The 23,820-nt window shown below is 43.7% G+C and overlaps 1 protein-coding gene and 1 long non-coding RNA gene across 2 annotated transcripts; both read right to left on the bottom strand.

The window, feature by feature from the left end:
• Nucleotides 1-1,313: 1,313 nt before the first annotated feature.
• On the bottom strand, nt 1,314-5,461 carry NEUROD1 (neuronal differentiation 1). Its single transcript, XM_067741321.1, has 2 exons — nt 5,235-5,461; nt 1,314-3,691 (listed from the first exon to the last, which is right to left on the bottom strand). Exon 2 carries the CDS (start codon nt 3,678-3,680, stop codon nt 2,610-2,612), a length of 1,071 nt encoding a protein of 356 aa, XP_067597422.1. The 5' UTR covers nt 3,681-3,691; nt 5,235-5,461; the 3' UTR covers nt 1,314-2,609.
• A 106-nt stretch (nt 5,462-5,567) lies between these two features.
• Nucleotides 5,568-20,222, bottom strand: LOC137226447 (uncharacterized). The gene is made up of 3 exons (XR_010944354.1): nt 11,656-20,222; nt 8,893-10,191; nt 5,568-7,961 (listed from the first exon to the last, which is right to left on the bottom strand). It is a non-coding gene; the product is annotated as an uncharacterized lncRNA (long non-coding RNA).
• Between the last annotated feature and the right edge of the window lie 3,598 nt (nt 20,223-23,820).

Raw genomic sequence — 23,820 nt, 5'->3', positions numbered from 1 at the left:
GTCCATTAGATTACTCACGTTTTTCTGGAGCAGCTTGCTAAATGAGGTCAGCTTTCTGGAACCCCTAAATCACCAATGAGAAGGAGATTAAAGGAACAAGCTTGGGAAGGGAGGTAGTCATCCAATGTGGCATCCGAATCAGAGGAAGAACAATGGAGTTACTAATGACAGTAATCAGAGCACCACAGTAGAGCCAGGGCACAAGTGCCAAAATGTTATTCCCTAGAAATTGTTCCTGTCAGTCAATACATCCAGAGGGAGAGAAATGCCAAACTTTTTTAGTGGCCTTACCAATGGACAGAATCATCTCTAAGTTTTTCCAGTGAGTTCTGTTTATGAAACAACAGAATACTCCAAAGGGGGTGAGGAAACAATTACACCTTCCAGAAACATATCATAGTACAAATAGTATGTCTTGAGTACAAGTAGTTCATTACTATTTTTTCCTGAAAGAATTACTGAAATCACATTTATATTACAATGATAAAATGTCACTTCTTCGATTCTTTTCTTTTATTTTTTTTAATTTATTTTTTTGGTACGCGGGCCTCTCACTGCTGTGGCCTCTCCCGTTGCGGAGCACAGGCTCCGGACACGCAGGCTCAGCAGCCATGGCCCACGGGCCCAGCCGCTCCATGGCATATGGGATCTTCCCGGACCGGGGCACAAACCCATGTCCCCTGCACTGGCAGGCGGACTCTCAACCACTGCGCCACCAGGGAAGCCCCTTCGATTCTTTTAATTAAATCATTTCTCCCTGGCATATTCTAAAGATATATCACTTTCTCTTTGGGATAGGACCGCTTTGCAATAGAGAACATTTCAGTTCAGGAAAAGGTACAGATAACAAAGCACGAAGAAAATGGTGAAAAAAATTTTAATATGTTTTAAAAATATGTAGACAAACTAAGCTAGGTTACTTGTGTCTTGCTTGTTACTAATTAACTAAATCCATCTTTTGAAAAAAATAGAAGAAAACAGATAACATAATCATTTAAAGGAATGCAAACCAAAACCAAAACCAAACAAAAATACAACTGTTTGTCTCTCCACAACCCTTACTCCACCCCAGCCCCATATTCCAAGTAATGAAATACCAGTGTGGTCCTTTCATTATGTACAAAGAGCTGGTGACTCCCTAAGCAAGATAAACAGACTAGACAGTTTGTGCTAAAGTAAACTTTTCTCTTTTATTTTATTCTACAAATAGAATTTAGTATTTGTTTTAAACTCAGCAAGTAAAGCAACTATCCTGCTTAGGAATTATTTATACTTAAAAAAAAAAACACTCTAAGAAGAAATGCAACAATTGCTCAGATTTTCAATACTATTTTATTGCAACCGGATGAGTGTTTTCTAAATTGTGCATTACACCATAATATACAGGATTACAAACAAGAGTACAGTACAGATCGATTCCAGTGGTACCAGTATCACATCTCAAACAGCACTTATTCTGGACTGCATTTTACATGCAATAGCTATTGTTCTAATTATGAATTAAATGGTTTGAATTTATTTAAGCTACTGTACTAATTGACTACAATAGATATAAAATCCCAACATCAACAACCTGATTAGATTTAGGCTCAGATTCATTACATGAATATATGACAAACCACCATTTGTGTGACTATGTATAAAATCATGCATTTATATTTTCTGGAAACATCAATAGCTTCAGATTCTCTGTAAAATCATGGAATGTGAAGGAGTAAAAGACTAAAAAGAAACAGTGCAAATTGTATGTGATAGTCAAGCAGCTTTTGTTTTAAAGAAGGGTATGTTGGCATTTGTTTATAATATGTATATACAAGCTTGTGCAAGTAATGTATTGAATTGATATGTTTTGATAGGGAATACATCTCTTGTTTTTATTCAGCCTCAAGAATTATGGATCTGGTTATCATTTTAAGGAGAGGGAAAGACTTTAAAGTGAAATGAATTGCTCAAATTGTGCAATTATTTTTAACAATTAGAGAAGAAAGAAGTGCTAAGGCAACACAATAACTTTCTAAGCACTTTTCTGCTGGTTTAAATTAGTTAAATTATTTTGTATAAATTAGATATAATTCTACTTTTCTGATATGTATAAAAATTGATGAAGCTGCATGGTTTTAAAATAGGAAATCCACATTATAAAAAGTCATTAAAAATTCTGTACAAAATCACAACAAAATAATTCAGCATGGGAAAGGTAACAAGTAGTAAAATGCTGGTTGAAAAATATATATTTATATATATTTTAATTGGCCCATTACTAGTTTAAAAATTGCATAGATCCTAATTATTGCTTGTGATTTTGTTATCCCGATCAGATAATTAATATGCTCTGAATACAGCTGCACCAAATTTGTGGTGCATTTTTTTAACTTTACTGTATTTTTTTTAAAATAGAAGAGCTATAGAAAATAATACATAAAGTGAACAGGAACTTTGATCCCCTGTTTCTACCAAAGGCAGTAACGACAATAAATACATATATCACTTGAAGCTTGGAGTATTTGCACTTTGCAGCAGTAGTACCCAAAGGGCTGCCTTTTGTAAACACGACAGTCACTGTAAGCACAGTGGGTTCGTTTCCCAGGGACGGTGAAACTGACGTGCCTCTAATCGTGAAAGATGGCATTGAGCTGGGCACTCATGACTCGCTCATGATGTGAATGGCTATCGAAGGACATAATATTGTCTATAGGGATGTCACAGCGAGGGGCAGCGGCGCCCGAGAAGATTGATCCGTGGCTTTGGGCCCCTGCCAGGGTCGCTGCAGGATAGTGCATGGTAAAGGCATAATTTTTCTCAAACTCGGCGGACGGTTCGTGTTTGAAAGAGAAGTTGCCATTGATGCTGAGCGGCGGACTGAGGGGTCCGTCAAAGGAAGGGCTGGTGCAATCAGTCAGAGGGCTCTCAAAGAAGGGCTCGAGCGCTGCGCTGTAGGCATGCGGCGGCGGCTTGACATGGAAGACATGGGAGCTGTCCATGGTGCCATAGGGCGGGCTTGGCAGCCCCGGAGACTGGTAGGAGTAGGGGTGCACCGGGAAAGAAGCGCTGGCAGTCGGCAGGTGCGGAGGCATGTCCTGGTTCTGCTCAGGCAGAAAAGTCCGAGGATTGAGCTGCAGGCAGCCGGCAACCAGGTTGGTGGTGGGCTGGGATAAGCCCTTGCAGAGCGTCTGTACAAAGGAGACCAGGTCAGGGCTTTTGCCGGAACGCAGAATCTCCGACAGAGCCCAGATATAGTTTTTGGCCAAGCGCAGTGTCTCGATTTTGGACAGCTTCTGTGTCTTGGAGTAGCAGGGCACTACCTTGCGCAGGTTGTCCAGCGCCGCGTTCAGCCCATGCATGCGGTTCCGCTCCCGGGCGTTAGCTTTCATGCGTCTCAGCTTAAAACGCTCCAGGCGCGCCTTGGTCATCTTCTTCTTTTTGGGGCCGCGTCTCTTAGGCTTTTGATCATCGTCCTCCTCTTCCTCTTCTTCCTCCTCTTCCAGATCCTCCTCTTCTTCCTCCTCCTCTCCCCCGTTCCTCAGTGAGTCCTCTTCCGCGTTCATGGCTTCGAGGTCGTCCTCCTTTTTGTCTGTCTCGTGCTCCTCGTCCTGAGAACTAAGACATTCGTCTGTCCAGCTCGGAGGACCCTGCGGCTGAGGCTCTCCCATCAGCCCACTCTCGCTGTACGATTTGGTCATGTTTAGGTTTCCTACATTCAACAGGGGAGAGGGGAAAACAGAAAAGGAGAAAAACGCTACATTCAAAAACTACATATGCCCTCAGCTTCTATCCACTAACCCTGTAGAAATGCATGTGAAGAGAATTATCAGCTGATTACAAAATGGATGCCCCTGAGGAAAAGTTAAACGCAGTTTTATAGTGGCCTGTGTGTGCCCTGCTGGTACGAAGGAGGCTGGACAGGGCTGGGAGGAGGGGAGACAGTATGTGTTATACGTACACTTCCGGTGTATGTTTCCTTGTGATTAATTTAAGTGTGTTTATGGTGATTACCCGGTAGGATAATGTGTGTGAAAAGGAGTGTACATTTTGGCGACTTCATGTTTATTTGCATGTGTTCAGAGTCGCTTACAACTCCACAAAAATGACGAGTTTGAAAATTGCAATTGTTTCCATCTCTGTTCTGGCCTCTGGGTACTCAGCGATTAAAGTTGAAGAGCCATTACGTAATTTACTAACACTGGCAGTGATTTTTAAGAAGATTATACTGAATGGGGATTGAAAAGCAAATGCATGCGGAGGAAAAGTATTTTCCACCAAATTATTTCACCATCAACGAAACATTTGGAAACAAAAGTGGGCAGGGGTTTTCCATCCCACCCTTGCCTTTATTTTCTCGCCTCCCACCCCGCTGGCCCTCTGCTGAATTTCCACCTTGTATAAAAGCGCTTACTAGAGGGCCAGGGCTGGGGGCGCGGCGCAGAGCGCTCTTCCACGCGCCGGGGATCAGGTGCGGAAGGCTCCTCTCTAATAAACAGCCCATTGAAAGGGCCGCCCGCTCTTTATTGGGGCTTTTCAAAGTTCGCCTCAAACCTTCCTTTAAAAGATTGAGTAATTATAATGGTCAGCGATTGGCAATGGCGAAGTTGCCGCTTCTAATAAGGAAAATAAAAAGCCTTTAGTGAGACAACTGAATTTCTGGCACCTCCAGTGGCTGCTGGGGACTTGGCCGACTCTGGAACAGTAACAGGTAGCAGGAGTGGGTCTCTCTCCCTTTCTCCACATTTTTTCCCCCTCTCAATTAAACTACCTCTCAACTCGGTTTATTTTCCAGGGTGTGTATATTCAAAGTATCAATGCCCCTTTCATTCACTGAAGAAATAAGTTGGCACTCCCAATGTGTATAAAATACATGTACACAAAATAAATCTTGGTAACGTGGGGTTTTTTCCCCCTTACTGGAGGAAGTGAAATAGTTAAGTAGTTACTTGCTTTCAGAACTTTGAAATCACCACTAGCAAATAATCAGTTAGTGGGCGTTATATTTTTAAAAATCCAAAGACGCTCCTATATTTTCCCCCTTAAAAAAAAAGTAAAACAATTTTTTTAAATTAGAAAGCCCGCAGTGGGTATTTGACTGATGCGAGTCAAACTGTATGCGTACTCGCCTGCAATTATGGAAAGGAATGCCTGTCTCAACACATACACGCGCTCACAAACTCACACATACAGAATATGTGTACATCTTCAATTGCTGCTTTTATTCCCAGCAAAAATGAAAGGATTGTAATTACCTGTAGTTGTTAGTAAGTCCTGAGCAGTGACGGTCTCATAACCCTGGGGCCTCCGGACGCCGTGCCTTCTGCGTGGGGCGAATTCCTCGTGTCCAGGCGGCGCGGGCGCTCAGGTTATATAGCCGAGTTGGTGATGCTGAGCGCGGGCGGGGCCAGGAGCAGAGCGGCGAGCAGGTTCCTGCGCTCCGCGTCTGCGCACGCGTCTGGGCTTTGCGCCCCCTTCCCTTCCGCCCTCCTCCTCCTCCCCCGCCCCCGTCCCCTCCCCCTCAGCCTTGCTCCTCTCCCACCCCCCTCCGACCCAGCTCCCCACTCCCCCACCCCTACCCCCGCCCCATCTCCTTCCTCCCCGGCATGCGCCATATGGTCCTCCCAGTCCAGCCAAGAGCCGGGAACCACGTGACCTGCCCATTTGTATGCCGCGGAGCGCTCCATTCCGGCCCCTTTGTGGCCAGAAGAAAGTGGCCCATCTGTCGCCAGTTAGAGACTCCGCGGACCTGTTTTTACCCGCAGGAGAGATTAACCCTTTCAGGCGGCACAAGGGGAGAAGGGGCGCGGGGGGGAAGTAGGAAAGGGGAAGGAGTTTGAGAGAAGGGAGCGGGAAAGCTAACACTGACTGGGTTTAGATCAGACTTAGTGGCCGGCGCTGGCGCGGTAAGTAGGGCACAGGTGAAAGAGGCAGAAGCGAGAGACTTCTTTGGATTCCTCGCCCAGGCACTGGCTTCCCGGGCACTCCCTGCCCTCTCTGCGGTATCCATCTCTTGGTTTCTCCCCCTTGGTAGACACTTTGCTCATTGGCGCCAAAGGGTGGCTTCTCCCAATCTCCATCAGCCCCTTAAGCTAACATACACTATTTATTATACGTAAAAAAGACGGCTTCATCTGTAAACGCAAGCGTGAAAGTAGTTCCTAACCTCTTTAACTGGATCCCCCACGCCCGGCCCCAACAGTGTAGAAAATTTCGTACCTGTCATTCTACTTCACCGTTACGTGGAACCCGGCGTATCCTGACCCTCAGCTACCCATATCCCTGGAGACTCCTCACTATGTCCGTACCCCTCTGGCCTGTGGTCCTTGTCCTCAGAGCGCGCTAGTCCTTGGCTTCTTTGGCCTCCGGAGCTCTCTTGCATGAAACCTAGAGGACTTCTCTGAAGCTCGGATTCTGCCTTTTAACCAAGGCCATTGGATCGATGTAAAGCGTGCCCTTACCCTGGTTCCCTAACACAGGCTGCCTTGCCCCCCTTAGTTCCCACTTTCAGACCTGTAAATGGAAACTTGGTTGAGACAAGCCTTAAAGGGAGGGCGCAAAGGGCCTGTGCTAAAGGGGTCTTCTTCACTCCTCTTCCTAGAAAGGTCATTAGCACAACTCTGGGAAGGGCTGATGGCCACCACTTCTCCAGACCTCAAAGACTCTGATGTGACCTCCACCTTGCAGGTCAAGCAAAAACCACAGAGCTTCCTGACTAACGCTGAAGGAGCCATATTTGTGTTTAAATGGTGATCATTCACTCGTTCCCACCAAGGCATGTTCCAGAATGATAACACTTTTTAAAGTTGGCTCTATTGCTTCCCTGCCCCCTTTTCTCCACCAGATTCGCCTCTAATCTTCCATTAACTAACCCCTTATCCCCTCCCCGACCCGTGTCCCCTTACAATGAAAGCGTTGAACAACTAGAATTGCTCTAAAAGCCCCTTGAGTTTGAAAACAGTGTCAGGGGTGAGCGGTGCATCTGGAAACCAGAGGGGGGATACGGAACGAGAGGGGAAGAGAGTCCTAACGTGATAGCTGGTGTCTAGAAGGCTGCAAGGTAGGCTTCCCGGTCCAGTGCAAATCTGAAAGAGGAATAAAGGGGTGTGAGACCCGACCCGTTGCCCAAAGTGTGGCGTGAACCGTGCTGAGTTTCCAGGGCAGAACTGTACAGAGTTTTGGTTTTTGAGTTCACTCGTCGGTGTACAAACATCACAGAAGAGGATCAAAGGATTCACCCAGGAGCCTAGTCTCAGTATTTACCCCTGTACAGTATATATCTTAAATGAAGGGTTAAAACTCGAGGGGCATCAGAGTAACAGCCGGCAGAGGCCGGTCCACAACTCGGAAGTCCCAGGACACGCGGCGCGTGGACCAAGTGCTGCCACTCTTCCGGCAGCTGCCCCTACGGCCTAGCCCACCGTGCCCACGGGGATGTAGAACTTGTGCCCTGGCTCTCATTTCTCAGTCTTAGGGGAGCTTCAGAGGAGATGTTGGGGGCCGGGTGGAAGAGGGTTCCAGCTGCCCCGAAGGCCTGGGGTGGCCTAGGGGATTCCCCCCCACCCCCGGAAGCGCAAACTTCCCCAGTTTGCGACACCCTGTGGAATACAGGAGATTCTTGGTGGAGCCAGATGTTCCTGGGCGGGGAAGGTAAAGGAAACGCGGGGGGTTCGCCAGCCGAGATTCTAATGCACATAGTGCGGGAATTACTACACTCGTTCCCGCCTTCTCCTCCTGATAAATTCACCCGAATCCCTCTGCTCATCGTTGGCCCAGGCCTGGGGATCTGTACAAAGAAAAGACCATTCCGGGTTGTTCCAGAGACCTAGCGAGGTTCGGTCTCACCCTGGCTCTCAGTGAGCTTCCGGGCCCTCAGCGCTCAGGTGGCGACCCGCCTGTGCGCCGGCAGTGTCTACCTCCAGCGCCATCGTTGCTGAGACTGCCCGCGGGCCTCCCGGGAGGCTGCAGCCCGGTAGTCAGACCTGGAAGGGAAGAGTCCAGATTAGGCCTGGATTGAGATGCTTTTTGTTGGGAGGGGAAGGGGGCGAGGAATTGGGGCCAGAGGACGGTGGCAGCTGAAACGCCGGGAGTGGATGGACTGCCGGCACGGCGGGGCTCAGTACCGCGGATGGTCGCCACGGCACCACCCGGCCGCCTTATTTTCTTCTCCTTCTCTGGACTTTGTTTCGACGGTTGCACACTTTCCCCCTCCCGATTCCCTAAATTCTCTCCCTCTCCCTCTGTCCCCACCGCCCTTTAGCGGTACACCTTCTCCAGCTCCGGTCCCCACTGGGCGCCGCAGGCTGCTGCGCGGCACGCGAACCGCACGCGCGGGCAACAAAAGCCGCTTTCATGACTCACTGCCCTCGAGCAATGCCCCAAATCTGTCGCCCCCCGGGTCCCCGCTTCGAGCGCGCGGCGCAGGCCGGGCGGTCCCGGCCGTTACAGCGGCTGCCAGAGCGCCGGCGGGAAGGGGGTCGGCAGGAGGCGAGTGGCCCGGGGTGGGGAGAGGGGAGTGTGGCCTGGGCGGGGAGGGGGGGAGGGGGAAGAGGCGTGTGGCACCGCCGGTGGCGGGGAGACGACGGGGGGGAGGGAGGCGTGAGGCCGGGACTTAGGGGGTGGGAAGCGTGTAGCTGGCGGGGGAGGGTGGGTGGTGCGACGCATTCACAGGGCTAAGATAAAGAGCTGGGGCCGGGCCGGCGTCCCCGGCGGTGACCTGTTTCTCGGGGAAACAGATGCTCGCTCTTGCAAAGGGAGGTCTGCGTTCAGTGAAAGAATTAAGTATGGCCAGGGCGGCCCCACCGACCTCGAGCGGCGCCCGCGTCCTCTCTCCACCCCTCCCGGGAGAGGGGTATCCCCGCCTGGGCATGTTCGAGGGGCGGGAGGTGGTGGGGGCTGAGGGGCGAGCCAGACCGTAGCGTGCTGGGTCCGCGGGAGGACTGGAAGCCACACGTTCCTCATAGGCCGGGTAGTTCAGAAGCCCGTGGGAGGCCGGAGGGGGAGGTTGCGGGTTCTGCCCAGACCGCGGGCTCAGCGCGGAGTTTGCGCCCACGCCTCCAGGGAGGCCACTGGGCGCCCGGATCCTGGCCAGAGGCTGGAGCTGCCCGGGCTCGACAGGCGGGCGGCGGGGGAGAGCCGGGAGCAAGAGACAAGCTATTAAAATGCCTCGCCGTCGCCCCGAGCGCAAAACCCGTCCTCCCCAAATCTCCTGGGCTTGCGGCATAATCTTAATTAAGATAATTGATTCATATTGCACCTGCGAGAACGGAAAAAAAATTGATTCCAACCCCCAACCCCACAAATCGCTTAGAGCTATTGGATGGAGCACGACGCGGCTGTGATTTGGGGAGTGATTTAGCACCGGGCTTCCCCAACTCGGCCTGCCTGGGCTCTTTTATTTATTATTTACGAGCTCCTAATCCCTCCGGGGAGTGGGTGGCTCCCCTCACGGCGCCTACAGACCTCGAGGGACTTCATCTTTGATTCCGGGTCAGAAGTGAGGGGCTTTCCTTAAACTATCCCATCCAACACTCATAACAACAACGCAAAATCAACGCAGCTCCAAGCATTGGCAGGCGCGGGTCACTGACACGATTGTTCAAGGCCTCATAGCTTGGACATGAGCTATGTGTGTGACTGTGTGAGTGTGCTTAAGTGTACAAGTGTGTGTGAATCTGTGAGTATACACATGTATGAAAGACTGTGTATGAATGTATGAGCTCTATGAACGCGTGTGACTGTTAGTACGTGAATGTATAATTTGTGTCAGTGAGTGTGGATGTGTGTGTAATTTATGTGAGCGTAGGTGTGTGGGGTGTGAGTGTGCATGAGTGAGTATGTGTTTGTGGGAGTTCCTGCTCTCAGGTGAGGAGGGTAAACAGAGGGCTCACACCTGTTTCAGTTGGCTTGAGAAACAGCATGCGGTCTGAAGGGGACGGCAGCGCGCGTGGTAACTGACAAACGCCCGGTGTTTGCCAACATTTGCCTTAACAAAAATCAACAGGCCAACAAAAATCCCCGGTAGCTGTTGTTGCTGCTTGTGTGGAGAGCAGAGACACACCGACGGCACTTGAGCTTCTCCTGAACAATGGCTGCTGCAGTGGGTTGGGGGAGAAGATCGGGCAAGTTCCAGGTTTAGAGCCCCAGGCCGCTTGCAGGAGAAATGGCTTCCTCAAGGTATCAGCACCGTGGACAATTCCTACTGCCTGGGCCCTGGAATTTGCAGTATTAAGGTTCAGCAAAACGACTCCCCTTCCAGTGCCTTTCGGTTTTTCCTGTTCGCCTTCTTTCACAACACCACTGACTACCACATCCCGAACTTTTAATCAAACAGCCCTGTTAATCTGCATTTAATTAGCCACCTTCTTTTCAGAATAGGTTTCCTGGAAAACTAGATATCCAGGTTTAGGGGTGGGGGAAAGCTTAAATTATAATTTGAGCTAGCGAGTCTGAAACAAAGAAATCATATATTGAATAACTTTCAGAAAGGTAGTCATTGTTCTAATATTTGCACTTATTTAGCACACAGCATCAAAACCAAAATGAACTCTTATTTGTTGTCCACAGAAAATAAAATATGTAAAAGTGATTTTGCTTTTGTTTTATTGAGCATACATTTTATTGGTAATAGAAGTCTCTTTCCATCACCGTCATCCTGTCAACTCTCCAGTTGTTTCATATTATAAACAACTTCTATTACATTAATGGGAAAATAAACCAACCAAAGTTAAATGGCATTTTTTGTTCAGATTTGGCGAGCCACAGAATTATCTAAATCATACCAGATTTAGAATATGGCATTACTACACATGACATCCAAAATACCGGAAAAAGTCCCACAGAGAAGAGCAAGCACCTTTGGTAATTTAAACATCTTAGAAATATACACTATACACCTCCCCCAATTATTGATGTAATTTTCAAATATTATCAGCAATAGGAATCCTTATTAAATATTATTCAGACTTTGCTGAAATGGAAAATATAATTATTTTTAATTCAAAAATTTACCACCAGAGGCTCATCCTTTTAAAATAAAATGTTTTCTTTCCTCTTTAACAAATGCATTTTCACATGAATTATATATCGATAATTTGACCTTTTCTGTCTTTAACTAATCAAAGGGGGAAAATTCCAAATGTAGATCTCAGAGTTTGGCCCTGGTGGGTCTTTCCGCTTGAGTAGGCACTGAGATTAAAGGAGTTGAACTTCCTCTTTCACTGCTCTCTCCTTGCACTAATTGCTTATGCAAAAAATGCAGATTTGTATTAATTAGTAACTCCACTGATTAGTTCTGTGGTATTTTCACATAATAAATCATGCTGCAGACATGAATTTTGGCACATCACCCAGTAGAGGCTCAGGCTGCAATACGGATTTCATATTAAAATAAAATCTCTAACTAAATCTACCTTTCTGATGCAGGTACCATGCGCAGCCACCTGCTGGGAGCACCTGCCATGGGAAATTACTTTCACTCAGTGACAAGCCACTTTTGGGGCCCAAATAGGACAATCTGATTATGAGGTTAGGCTCTAATAATAAATAAACAAATAAATAGTTAAACACAAATGTGCCTAAACTCTAGACATTTTGCAGACAATGATGTTGTAACAGAGGATCTACTCATAATGGGACCAGATTTTAAAAACAACTTCCCAGGTTATGGATAAATACCTCAGTCTATTTTCCTCCTGTGAGGTGTTTGCTCCTTTGTGAGATGGCCTGATAGTCTGAGACTCTTTCATCACTCATCCTCATTGACTCATCTTCTCCCTAGGCAGGCAAGCTAGTTCAGGAAGAAAAAGAGGGACCAGAAAAGCATCAGGGGGACAGGTATGAATGCCAAGAGCCTTCTCGAAGGGAATTGGCCACCCCTGCAATCCTAGCATATGGTAAGAAGCTGTGAGGTCAGACACACAGAGTTGCCTGTTATGAGACAAATTCTCCACTCCCCATTGGTAACTATGTGAGCTTCTACACAACTTCTTTTCTGTTCCTTGAAAACTGTTTAATTTGTTGAGGCAGATTACAGTCAATATTGCCAAGATTATAAATTAGACCCAGGTGTCTTCTGTGCTCCCCACCAACCCTTTACATTCCCTTGTTTTCTTGCCATTGGTGATACCTTTCCAAGTCCCCTCAGGTGTTCTTGGCACTTTTATGCTCTTTCCTAGTCCATGCCTACTGCTGAAAAATATCCATAAGTTCATGCCTCTTAAGAACTTAAGAGAGAAATGATTAATCTGATGTCCCTATCTGGAGGGCTTGCAAAGTCACAGGGCACAAAGAAAAAGGAATGAATGCTTAATGCTGGCATTCAGAGATGAATAAAGGCTAAGGGAGGTGTATTCTGGATGGAGGCTGGGGCAACATGCTCTGCTGCAGCTGTGCTTTGCAGGTTGCAGTCTCTCTGCCTACCATCATGACGCGTCCTGAGGCAGCAGAATATGTGGTCGGGGCTGAGGAGGGTGCAGCCTCTAGGGAGACTCTCTCTCTAACCATCATTTACTGAACCTTTTGATGCTTTGTTGGTGAAAGAAAAGGTCTGCATTTTGTGATCTTCATTTATCTTAGATGTGAATAACTTTTTTTAAGGGACTAAAAAAAAACGTCAGGAGAGCAGATATAATTTAAAGCAGCCCTCTAGTAACTCAAATATACCTTTTTTCTCCTTTGAATTCACTCCTGAATCCCACTTCATATGGCTTGACATGGACAAGATTCATCATCTCTGATGGGAAAACAGTCCTATACTTTTCACATTGGTCCACAATGCTGGGGTGTAGAGGCTATGTAGAGAGCCAGGGCCGGGCATGAGCAAAGGTTCTAAAGTTGCTTCTGTTTATTATCGGAGAGCTTGTCTCCTCATTCCCTTCCTTTCAGAAACTGCCTGCTTCATTGAGTAATAAATGTATTCATCAAATCTATATTGAGGGCTACTGTGTGCCAGGCACTGTGCTGCTAGTACCAGTCATACAGGGGTAAATAGAAACAGACATTGGTCTCTGCTTTCTCAAAACTTTCTATCTAGTGAAAGAGAGAGACTTTAATAAGATTCACTCACAAGTGAGTATACACCCATCTGACGTGAGATAAGTACAGGAAAGGAAAACAAACCCCACCAATCCGTAAAAGCTGAGGACAAAGGAACCTGGCAAAGACTGAGGTGGGAGGACTCCCAAGGAAGTGGAGTTCTAAGGTAATGAGAAGGGTGTTACCCAGTGAATGGGGCTGACCTGGGTGAGAGTCTTCCAGGCAATGGGAAGAATATATGTAAAAGCTCTGAGCAAGAAAAGTGTGGGAAGTTTAAGAACCTGGAAACATCCAGCGTAGCACTAAGAAGAAGGAGGATAATGGTAAGAGATGAGGTAACAAGAAGGAAGACAGGATCCAGAACCTGCTTCCCACTGAGGAGCTTTCAGCTGTTGGGAGGAGTGCGAACAAGACATGAGTAAGATTTGTACTTTTAGAAGATTGTTTTAACCACAGTATAGGAATCTGATTGCAGAGTGGATGAGTTGGGTAAAGGAAGGCTGTTGCAGTTTTCCTAACAAGAGAAGGTGGTGCTTGGATTAGGCTGGTTACAGAGGAGATGAACAAAGTTAGAAAACATAGTTCAAGATATTTAGAAAGACTGAAATTATAGCCTAGTTTCACACAAATTACCCAAAGGCCATCAAAAAGACATGATTCTTTAAAACCTTGGATGAATGTTATTGATTTCCTCAGGAGTAACAGGAATTTAATTTAAATCAACAAGGACTTGTTAACCCATAAAATAACTACAATCTAAAAGTATTGTCTACTTTGCAAAGCAGGTACTAGAACAATAGCACACATTTATTGAGCACTTAAGACATTCCAGGTGCACTGAGTTAACACCTATGATAATTCTCATTTGACAGTTGAGGGAAATTAGGCTTATGCAGGTCAGGTAATATGCCCAATGTCATCTAGCTAATTAATGGCGGAACTGGAACCCAAACTCAGGTCTACTTGACTCCAAAGCTTGAGCCTTTATACTATGTTGTACAGGAAAAGGATATGACCAATATTTGTTTACAAATTATGTTTTATAAAATCACACTTTAATTTTGTTTCAAAGGAATTGTTTTAAGCTCAATGTTTAGTAGTTCAATTACTCTAAAAATAACATTAATAAATACAACTGTAATATAAATTGCTGAGTCTTTCTGGAAATAAGAATGGGAGAATAGTAACCAATAATTTAGTAAGTTAAATTCCTCCGAGTTTTGCAGTAGACTAATTTAATTGATGAGAAGCAATCAGGTTGGAGGAAATGATGCAGATAAATTATTCTACATCATAGAAATAAGCTTTCTTATAAAAAGCTCACTATTCAAGAATTACACTAAAGTGTATTCTTCTTGAATGGTTCAAATTGTTTTGGCTCTGGACATATGTAGTTCAAAATAAGCAATCCTTATTGAGCATGATCCTACATTAGCCTTTGATAAAGAATTGAAGATTTTTGTTTTCATTTGGAAAAACTGTCATATTTAATTATAACTCAGCACTTATTCCTTGGCATATTCATTGCCTAAACACTTATAAAAGAGTGTATTTTCACATGGAGATGGGGAGAGGGCAAAGTGAAAGGTTGGCATCTCTTATTAATATAATTAAATTATTGCCAGGGGAGGGACGGACTGGAAGTTTGGGACTAGCAGGTGTAACCTATTATTTATAGAATGGATAAACAACAAAGTCCTTTTGTATAGCACAGGGACCTATATTCAATATCCTGTAATAAGCCATAATGGAAAAGAAAAAAAAATTATTGCTGATCTTCTTAGCTTCTAAACATGGGGAGATTCCAATTGTCAACAATACATGCATTTAAATCTGGGTAATAAACAAGTAGATGCATCAATTGCATAAATTAAAAGCAAAAAAATAAAGTTTACTTTTCCTTCTCTGAAGAAAGTCATTGTCAGAGAGGAGACAACACGGCAGATTAGAAGGATTTGAGCTCACCTCCTCTCACAAAAACACCAATCACAACTGACTGCTGAAAAACTATTGACAGGAAAGACTGGAATCTGCCAAAAAAAGATATTCTACATCCAAAGACAAAAAAGAAGCCACAACAAGATGGTAGGGGGGGCGCTTTCACGATATAATAAAATCCCACACCGACTGGGTAGGTGACCCACAAACTGGAAAATAATTATATCACAGAGCTTCCCCCACAGGAGTGAGAGTTCTGAGCCCCACATCAGGGTCCCCAGCCTAGGGATCTGACATTGGGAGGAGGAGCCCCCAGAGCATTTGGCTTTGAAGGCCAGCGGGGCTTGAGTGCAGGAGCTCCACAGGACTGGAGGAAAGAGAGACTCCACTCTTGGAGGACATGCACAAGGTTTCACAATCTACCAGGGAAAAGCAATGACTCTATAGGAGCCTGAGCCAGACCTCCCTGTGGGTCTTGGAGGGTTTCCTGGGGAGGCAGGGGTTGGCTGTGGCTCACTGTGGGGCAAAGACACTGGTGGTGGAGGTCCAAGGGAATATCCAACAGTGTAAGCTCTCCCAGAGGTCACCATTTTGGCACTGAGACCTGGCCCCACCTGACAGCCTGCAGGCTCAAATGCTGGGACACCTCAGGCCAAACAATCAACAGAGTGGGAACACAGCCCCACCCATTAGCAGAGAGGCTGCCTAAAGTCATCCTGAGTGCACAGCTGCCTCTAAACACACCGCTTGACACGGCCCTGCCCACCAGAAGGACAAGACCCAGACTCACCAGTGGGCAGGCACCAGTCCCTCCCACCACAAAGCCTGCACAAGCCCCTGGACCAACCTCACCCACCAGGGGGAAGACACCAGAAGCAAGAAGAACTACAAACATGCAGCCTGAGAAACAGAGATCACAGACACAGAAAGTTAGACAAAATGAGATGGCAGAGAAATATTCCCAGATGAAGGAACAAGATAAAACCCCAGAAAAACAACTATGTGAAGTGGAGATAGGCAATCTACCTAAAAAAGAATTCAGAGTAATGATAGTAAAGATGACCCAAGATCTCAGAAAAAGAACGGATGCATAGACTGAGAAGATACAAGAAATACTTAACAAAGAGCTAGAAGATTTAAAGAACAAACAGAGATGAACAATACAATAACTGAAATGAAAAATGCACTAGAAGGAATCAATAGCAGATTAAATGAGGCAGAAGAATGAATACTTGAGCTGGAATATAGAATGGTGGAAATCACTGCTGCAGAACAGAATAAACAGAAAAGAATGAAAAGAAATAACGACAGTCTAAGAGACCTCTGGGACAACATTAAATGCATCAACATTTGCATTATAGGGGTCCCACAAGGAGAAGAGAGACAGAAAGGACCTGAGAAAATACTTGAAGAGATAACAGCCAAAAACTAACATGGGAAAGGAAATACTCACTCAAGTCCAGGAAGCACAGAGAGTCCCATACAGGAAAAACCCAAGGAGGAACATGCCAAGAAACATATTAATCAAATTGATAAAAATTAAAGACAAAGAGAAAATATTAAAAGCAACAAGGGAAAAGCAACAAATGGCATACAAGGGCATCCCATAAGGTTATCAGCTGATTTTTTTAGCAGAAACTTTGCAAGCCAGGAGGGAGTGGCATGATATTTTTTAAATGATGAAAGGGAAAAACCTACAACCAAGAATACTCTACCCAGCAAGGTTCTCATTCAGATTTGATGGAGAAATCAAAAGCTCTACAGGCAAGCAAAACTAAGAGAATTCAGCACCACCAAACCACCTTTACAACAAGTGCTAAAGAAGTTCTCTAGGTGTAAAAGAAAAGGCCACAACTAGAAACAAGAAAATTATGAATGGGAAAGCTCACCGGTAAAGGCAGGAAATCATCCACACACAAAAATGATATCACAACCAGCAATCATGAGAAGAGGAGAGTACAAATGCAGGATACTGGAAACACATTGGAAATTAAGAGACCAGCAACTTAAAACAATATCTTATACATATAGACTGCTACATCAAAACCTCATGGTAACTGCAAACCAAAATTCTACAATAGATATGCAAAAAAAATGAAGAAAACCATTGTCAGTTTTATGGAAACCTTGTTGTAAAAGTTGTCTATTTCAGAAAGCACACTGAATGTGGTCTTCAGGAATATATGGTACATTAAATGCCAGTATTCTTTAGTTCTACATGCACACACATAGGCCCAGTAATATCCTCTATCCACTAGCCTCCCCACACACATATGTGTATGTCTCATCTTGTAATCTTTTTCCCACTTATCCGCTGATCTGGTCAGTAAAAGCTTGCCTTCCTTCAATTCAAGTATACCTTCTCTAGCTATTCTTGAGTGTTTGAATAAACCACAAGTTTAGAAAAAGTTTTGTCTATTTACAATACCTAGGCTATGGGAACTTACTGGGTTTTTTTTTTTTTACATTCATAATTGAACTGACAAATAATCTTATTTCTTTTTCAATGCAATGAATGGAATTCTTTCATTGACAATAACCAGATATGTGACATGAATATTTTTCTATTTGAAGATTATAAACCTATGTTTATAAATATTTTAAAATGAGTTTTAACAATTGGAGTTTGACAGTTGTGGCTTCTTTGATTTATTTTTTATTATATGAGTATCTACAAACCACTGTACTAAACCATCAACATTAGTACACAGGAGAGTCCTAGAAACTACTAATTTTGAAGCATTGTGATCTGAGCTATACCAAAGACCATGAAAAAAGAGAGTCCTGACAAATCTAGCCCAGATCAGCAGAAGCATTCAGCTGACCCACAGAGACATGAGAAACAATAAATGTTACTTTGACACACTAAATTTTGGGGTGGTTTGACATGCAGTAATAGCTAAACGATATACTACTATGAAAAAATGCAATTTTCTCCAGGTTGCTTAGGGATTTAGATGTTGTAATTAACCAAAAAATACCTGTTCAAGTGAGATATCAATATCCTACACTTGTAAGTGTTTCAAGAATTTTAAGACTGTAACTACACTTGCTAGTAAGCATTAAACCCGTGTTTATGTGCTAGGGATTGTGCTGAATAATATAGAAAAGTTCTGTCATTTAATCGTCAAAACAGCTCTACGAATATGCATTATTATTTTCTTTATTATTGACATTCTATAGATGAGGAAAGAGAGGCGGTAACTTGTTCTCAATTACACAGCCAGAAAGGGGTGGAGTCTTTCACTTTTATTCAGATTACCTGACTACCAATTGGATTAAGAATGAAGAATAGCAAATATTTGGGGAAACGCTGCGGCCCACCATGTTCTGGGTGCACTTTCCTTTTCAGCAAGATGAGCCTCTCAATTCTACACTGTTTTAGGCAGCCATGCACAATCATAATGCACTTTCTACCTGTAGCAGATACTATGGATTGCTTTACTCAGCACCCAACTCATTCCCTTCTGGTAAGCTTTTCTAGAGGGAAAGGGCTGGAAATCTACCACAAAGGAATAAATTTACAGTGTTTTCTATATGCCCTAGATGTGGTACATGTTTTGCTAATCAGATGCATTAGGTTTTTATTTGGAACCAAGTTACAAGGAGGAGTCAGAAGACAGGGGCAAAATTCGGCTGGCAAAAATTCTGGTGCAAGCTACTGAAGCCAGCAGATGTGGGGATAACTCTCTGATTTGTCAATTTCCTGACTCTAGAAAGGCAGTAGTTTTCTTAATAGCCTACCTCTATGATATAGTTTTTGATATCACACCTGGAATCTCAGGCCAGATTCTGTTTCTTCAGGCCTCCTAACATTTCTGTGAGTTGTCAATACCCATCATGAAACCCATTTGTACAGATTCCAGCTAGAGTTGATTATACTGTCTGTAATTAAGAACTCCTTTCTGTTTGGTAATTGGTACCAGAAGGGTTTGTGGGCAACAGAACCTGAAGAAAATGGAAATAAGTGATCAGTTGATTTTTTTAAAGCTATGATTGTGTTAAAGCTATTAAAGGAGGAGATGACAGTAATCCATGACACCCAGCCATGGATTAGTTGATTATAACCTATCACCTGTGGTCACCTGGAATAAAGTACCACACTGACTGGCTGCTGCAATGGACCATTATGGGAGCACAGGAATATAAGGTGGGCTGTCTGCCACGAGCTACACTGAGTAACTTCAGGAAAGAACATGACTCACACAAGACACAGTCAAGAAGCTAAGGAATTTCTGATATCTCTCAAAAAATTCCTATCACTTATAACTACAGAATTGATATAGCCAGATATCACACAGAGGTTGCTAAATTACAAGGTTGCTCAGAATGTGGTCCCTGGATCAGCAGCACCAGCAACAGCTGGGAACTTGTTGGAAAAGGAGATTCTTGGGCCTCATCCTAGAAATATAAAAACAGAAAACTGGGAATGGGGCCTGGAAATCTAAGAGGCCCTCCGTGTGATTCTGATGCATAATAACTTTTGAGAACAATTAAATGTTCCCAATACTCCACCAAAACCACCTGCAGAGCTCTTTTGTAAAGGAGCAAAACAGAATTATAATGGCAACATTTGGGAGAATTTAGATGGCTCCAAGTACTCTAAATACTCAAACTACACTGAGATCCTCCTTGGCCAACTTATGTCCAACTTATAGCACCTCCTCCTGCCATATCCAGCGAGGCTGGTATGGGTTTACTTGAAGGTTTGCCTGAACTACTCAACTCGCAACAAATGGAAATTCTCTTCATGCTCCATTCCTCCCACTTGTCACTGCTTCCAGGTATGACTGGTGTCAGACCCCAGCAGGGCTCCGTTGAGGCAAGAGCAATGCCATTCTCAGGAGAAGGCTAGTAAATAATTGCAAGGGTTTTGCTCATTATTTCCCTAAATAAGGGGCAAATGCATAGAAATAAATTCTGAACATACTAGTCTAGGCAAGATAGAATATTACCTTAGATCAGGCTGGATTTATGGATACTGTTATAATTATTAATAATTTTGAATTCAAATTGCTGCTGAAGCCCCTGGGGACAGTTCTCATTGTTTGCTCTAAGGTTGACTAAAATGTACATTCAAAAATGATCTACAGGGTTTCCCTGGTGGCGCAGTGGTTGAGAGTCCGCCTGCTGATGCAGGGGCCACGGGTTCATGCCCCGATCCGGGAAGATCCCACATGCCACGGAGCGGCTGGGCCCGTGAGCCATGCTGCTGAGCCTGCGCATCCGGAGCCTGTGCTCCGCAACGGGAGAGGCCACAACAGTGAGAGGCCCGCGTACCGCAAAAAAAAAAAAAAAAAAGATCTACATAGCATGAAGCTGAAATACACAAAAATTCTTGATGTGATATAGAAAAATCAATCTCAAGTTTTAAGCAGAAAAAGAATGAATTCATTATGTGCAACATTCTTGCTCACCTCCTGACTGTGCCTACCTATGACTAACATGTGTGCATTGCTTTGGGATCAACAGCATCTTCAAAAAAATCTTCTTTCCAGGCTGGGAAGGAAGGAGGGGGATGTTACTTTTGGAACTGGGATTCCTGACAATGTTTGTGATCATGGGTTTCTAGGGTGACAGGCCATGGAACATCATATAAGAATCAGAGGCAAAGTAGAATTCTTACCATAATGTAAAATTCTAGCAGCAGAGTTAGAGTGGTGATAGGAGTGATTTAAAAGAGAAATCTGGGGTAGTAGCTTAACCTTTCAGGGGATTCCAAGGAATGAATTAGAGCAAAATGATAATAACACATGAGTGATAAAACCCATTGGTGGCATAACACAAGTCACAATGATGTCATCATGGCTGCTCACCCGATTCCCAAACTTGAGTCTGTCCTAAACCCACAGTTCTTTGTATATAGAGGAAGCCAGCCAACCTTGATGAAAGACCTTGTGGTATCACAAACATATCCCATAAATCTTTCTCTCAGTCTCCTTCAAGAGTAACTTTGACTATTTACCAAGGTAACTGTGCAGCTGTAAAAGGGAAATAGCTGGATCTTTCAGGAATTATTGGCCCCTGACTCTAAAGTAACACAGTCCAGGATGTCACAATTATATACCCAGCAGAATAGGGACATATTAAAGCGAGAAGACAATTGAATTTTGGGGTCTAATTCTGCTACAGTGGTACCTGTGGGTCTACAAACGCATACTGTGGTTGTTTCCACATTTTCTGCTTATAGAGATGACTGAACGTCCATGTTGTCTCCCTGATGCCCCAAGTGAGAGTTATTATGCAACAAAGGGCTCAACAAAACATTTTGAGCTTCCTGTCCTTATCCAAAGTAAAGGTGCACGCTGGGGGAGTTGCAGAGACTAGTCCAGCATCACAGGTTTAAAATGTGTAAGGTGTTGTGGCAGTAGCTACTACTTGTCCCCCAGTGGCTGTGCTCCCCTTTTCTCTCATAGAAGTAATATCTCCAAATTTTAACTAGGAAAATAGCCACTCAGAAAACAGGTTACATTTTCCTGCCATACATATTGTACCTAGGTACAATCTGACTAAGTTTGGGCCAATGGGATGTGAATGAGAATGATGAGAGCAATTTCTGGATCTTGCCTTTATAATGAAGTGATGTGTCTACCCCTTCTCCTTTTCCCCTTTGTGCCAGCTGAAATGCACACCAAGATACCACCTGAGTGACAGTGTAAGAACAAGATAGGAGTTAGGTGAGGGATAGTACCACTATGCCAGCTCTAGTCTGGTTATACCAGGACTTTCATTTAGTGAGAAATAAATTTTCATCTTGTTTGTGCCTGTATCATTCTGGATCTCTTTCCAGCAAACGAACTTATATGCTTACAAACACAGGTAGTGATTCCTGTCATATCCCCATAAAAAACAGCAGCAGCAACAACAACGAAACCTTTCTTTGGTTTGTGCAGATGACCGCTGGGTCTTGGAGAATGTCAGTGGATTACTGTAAATTTAAACAAGTGATGATTTTAAATGCAGGTGCTATTCAATATGATCTCTTTAGTTGAGTAAGTCAACACAACCCTGCTACCTGGCATTCAGCTTTGTTCTCACAAGTGTCTTCTTTTTTTCTTCACCCCAATAAGCAGAGAGCACCCAAAGGAGCTTGCTTTGACACATTCTATTTCAGGTGTATGCAATAATTTAGCCTTCAAGGATTTGATCATCTCACCCTTCTATAGAACATCATGCTGGTCCACTACATCAATGGTGTCATGCTGATAGATGTTGAACGTAGGAATTGACAGACTGTAGATGCATTGAAGAGATTTATGCATGCCAGAGGATGGGAAGTATATCCAAGAAAAATTTAGGAGCCTGACACCTCAGTGAAGCTTCTGCGGGTCCAGTGAAGTGGAGCACACTAAGATACTTCTTTCAAAGTGAAACGCCATTTGCTTCACTTTGCACCACCTACCACAAGATTATTATGAAGATTGTTTACCCAAAAGTATTGAATTGGATTAAATAAATTTAATTGAAGAGAAAGGGAAGGTAAATAAAGTCAGGGTTCTGATCCATATTGAATCAACTTTGGAAATGTTTTGGGTGGTTATAAACAGCTTGGACAAATGAGATATGTGAGAGACCTTATGCTCTGCATAGTTTAAATTAATTGCATACAGTATGGGATAAGAAAGCCATCAGTCACTTGCAGTATGAAGAAAATTTATTATTTGCCTAGTTAGAAGGTAACTTTATCAAATGTAGGATATGGAAGTCAAAGATGCAAGGAGGAAATGTGCTTGGTGAAATGAAATGAGAAACTAGACAAGCAGAATGAGAAGAAATATGAATATATAAGCTTTTTTTAAAAAAAGAACTGAAAGAACCCTCACACTTTGCTTGGAAGATAAAATGGTGGAAATGGTCTGGTGGTTTCTCAAGACGTTAGAGCTATCATATGGCCCAGCAATTCTATTCCTAGGTATATCCCCAGGAAAATTGAAAACATATGTTCACACAAAAACTTTTACACAAATATTAGTCACAACATTACTCATAATACTCCAAAGGTAGAAACAACTCAAATTTCCATCACCTGATGAATGGATAAATAAATATGGTATGTTCACACAACAGAATATTATTCAACCACAAAAAGTAATAAGTACTGATAGATGCTACAACATGGAAAAACCTTGAAGGTATTACGATAGAAATCATATGCAAAAGGGCATATGCTGTATAATTCCACTTATATAAAATGTCCAGAACAGGTAAATCCATATAGACATAAAGTAGATTCCAGGAGTTGGAAAGAGGAGAGAATGGGAAGTGATTGCTAATGGGTATAGGGTTTATTTTTGGCGTGATAAGAATATTTAAGAATTAGATAATGATGGTTGCACAACTTTGTGAATATAGTAAAAACTACTGAATTGTACACTTTAAAATGGTGAATTTTATGGGATGAAAGTTTTATCTCAATTTAAAGAAGAAGTGGCAAATGCGATTGCAATCTCTTTTCTTGCCTTGTGTGATATCACGTGCTTCTGGTTTTCCCACTACTTCTTTGGCCACTCTTTATAAGTTATTGTGCATGTTTCTCTTCTTTTGCCATCCATTAAATATTGGTTTTTCTCAGGGTTCTCTCCTAGGCTTTCTTCCTTTCTTCTGTTTTCTCCTTATACAATCTCTGTTGGGTAGTAAGGAAGTCATTGCTTTGAAGAGTTTGACATGCACCAATGTCATTGACCACGATTTAGTTAAATAACCCAGTCTCCCAATAACATGCTTCAGATTTCAGTTACACAGTATATTAACTGTGAGTAATTGCATAAAATATAAACTTCACGGCTAGCTCCACAAATCCCTACGTAAATAACAGACGTGCTTCAGAATCAGTGACCAACCACATCACTTCTTTCAAAGTCTGTTGGT

Source organism: Pseudorca crassidens, chromosome 6 (assembly GCF_039906515.1).
Source record: "Pseudorca crassidens isolate mPseCra1 chromosome 6, mPseCra1.hap1, whole genome shotgun sequence".
Classification (NCBI taxonomy): domain Eukaryota; kingdom Metazoa; phylum Chordata; class Mammalia; order Artiodactyla; family Delphinidae; genus Pseudorca; species Pseudorca crassidens.
This window is presented reverse-complemented; position numbering and strand designations above follow the sequence as displayed.

What these genes read in the sequence shown, in the direction of transcription:
- NEUROD1 (XM_067741321.1), bottom strand. Translation starts at nt 3,680, where the DNA reads ATGACCAAATCGTACAGCGAGAGTGGGCTGATGGGAGAGCCTCAGCCG.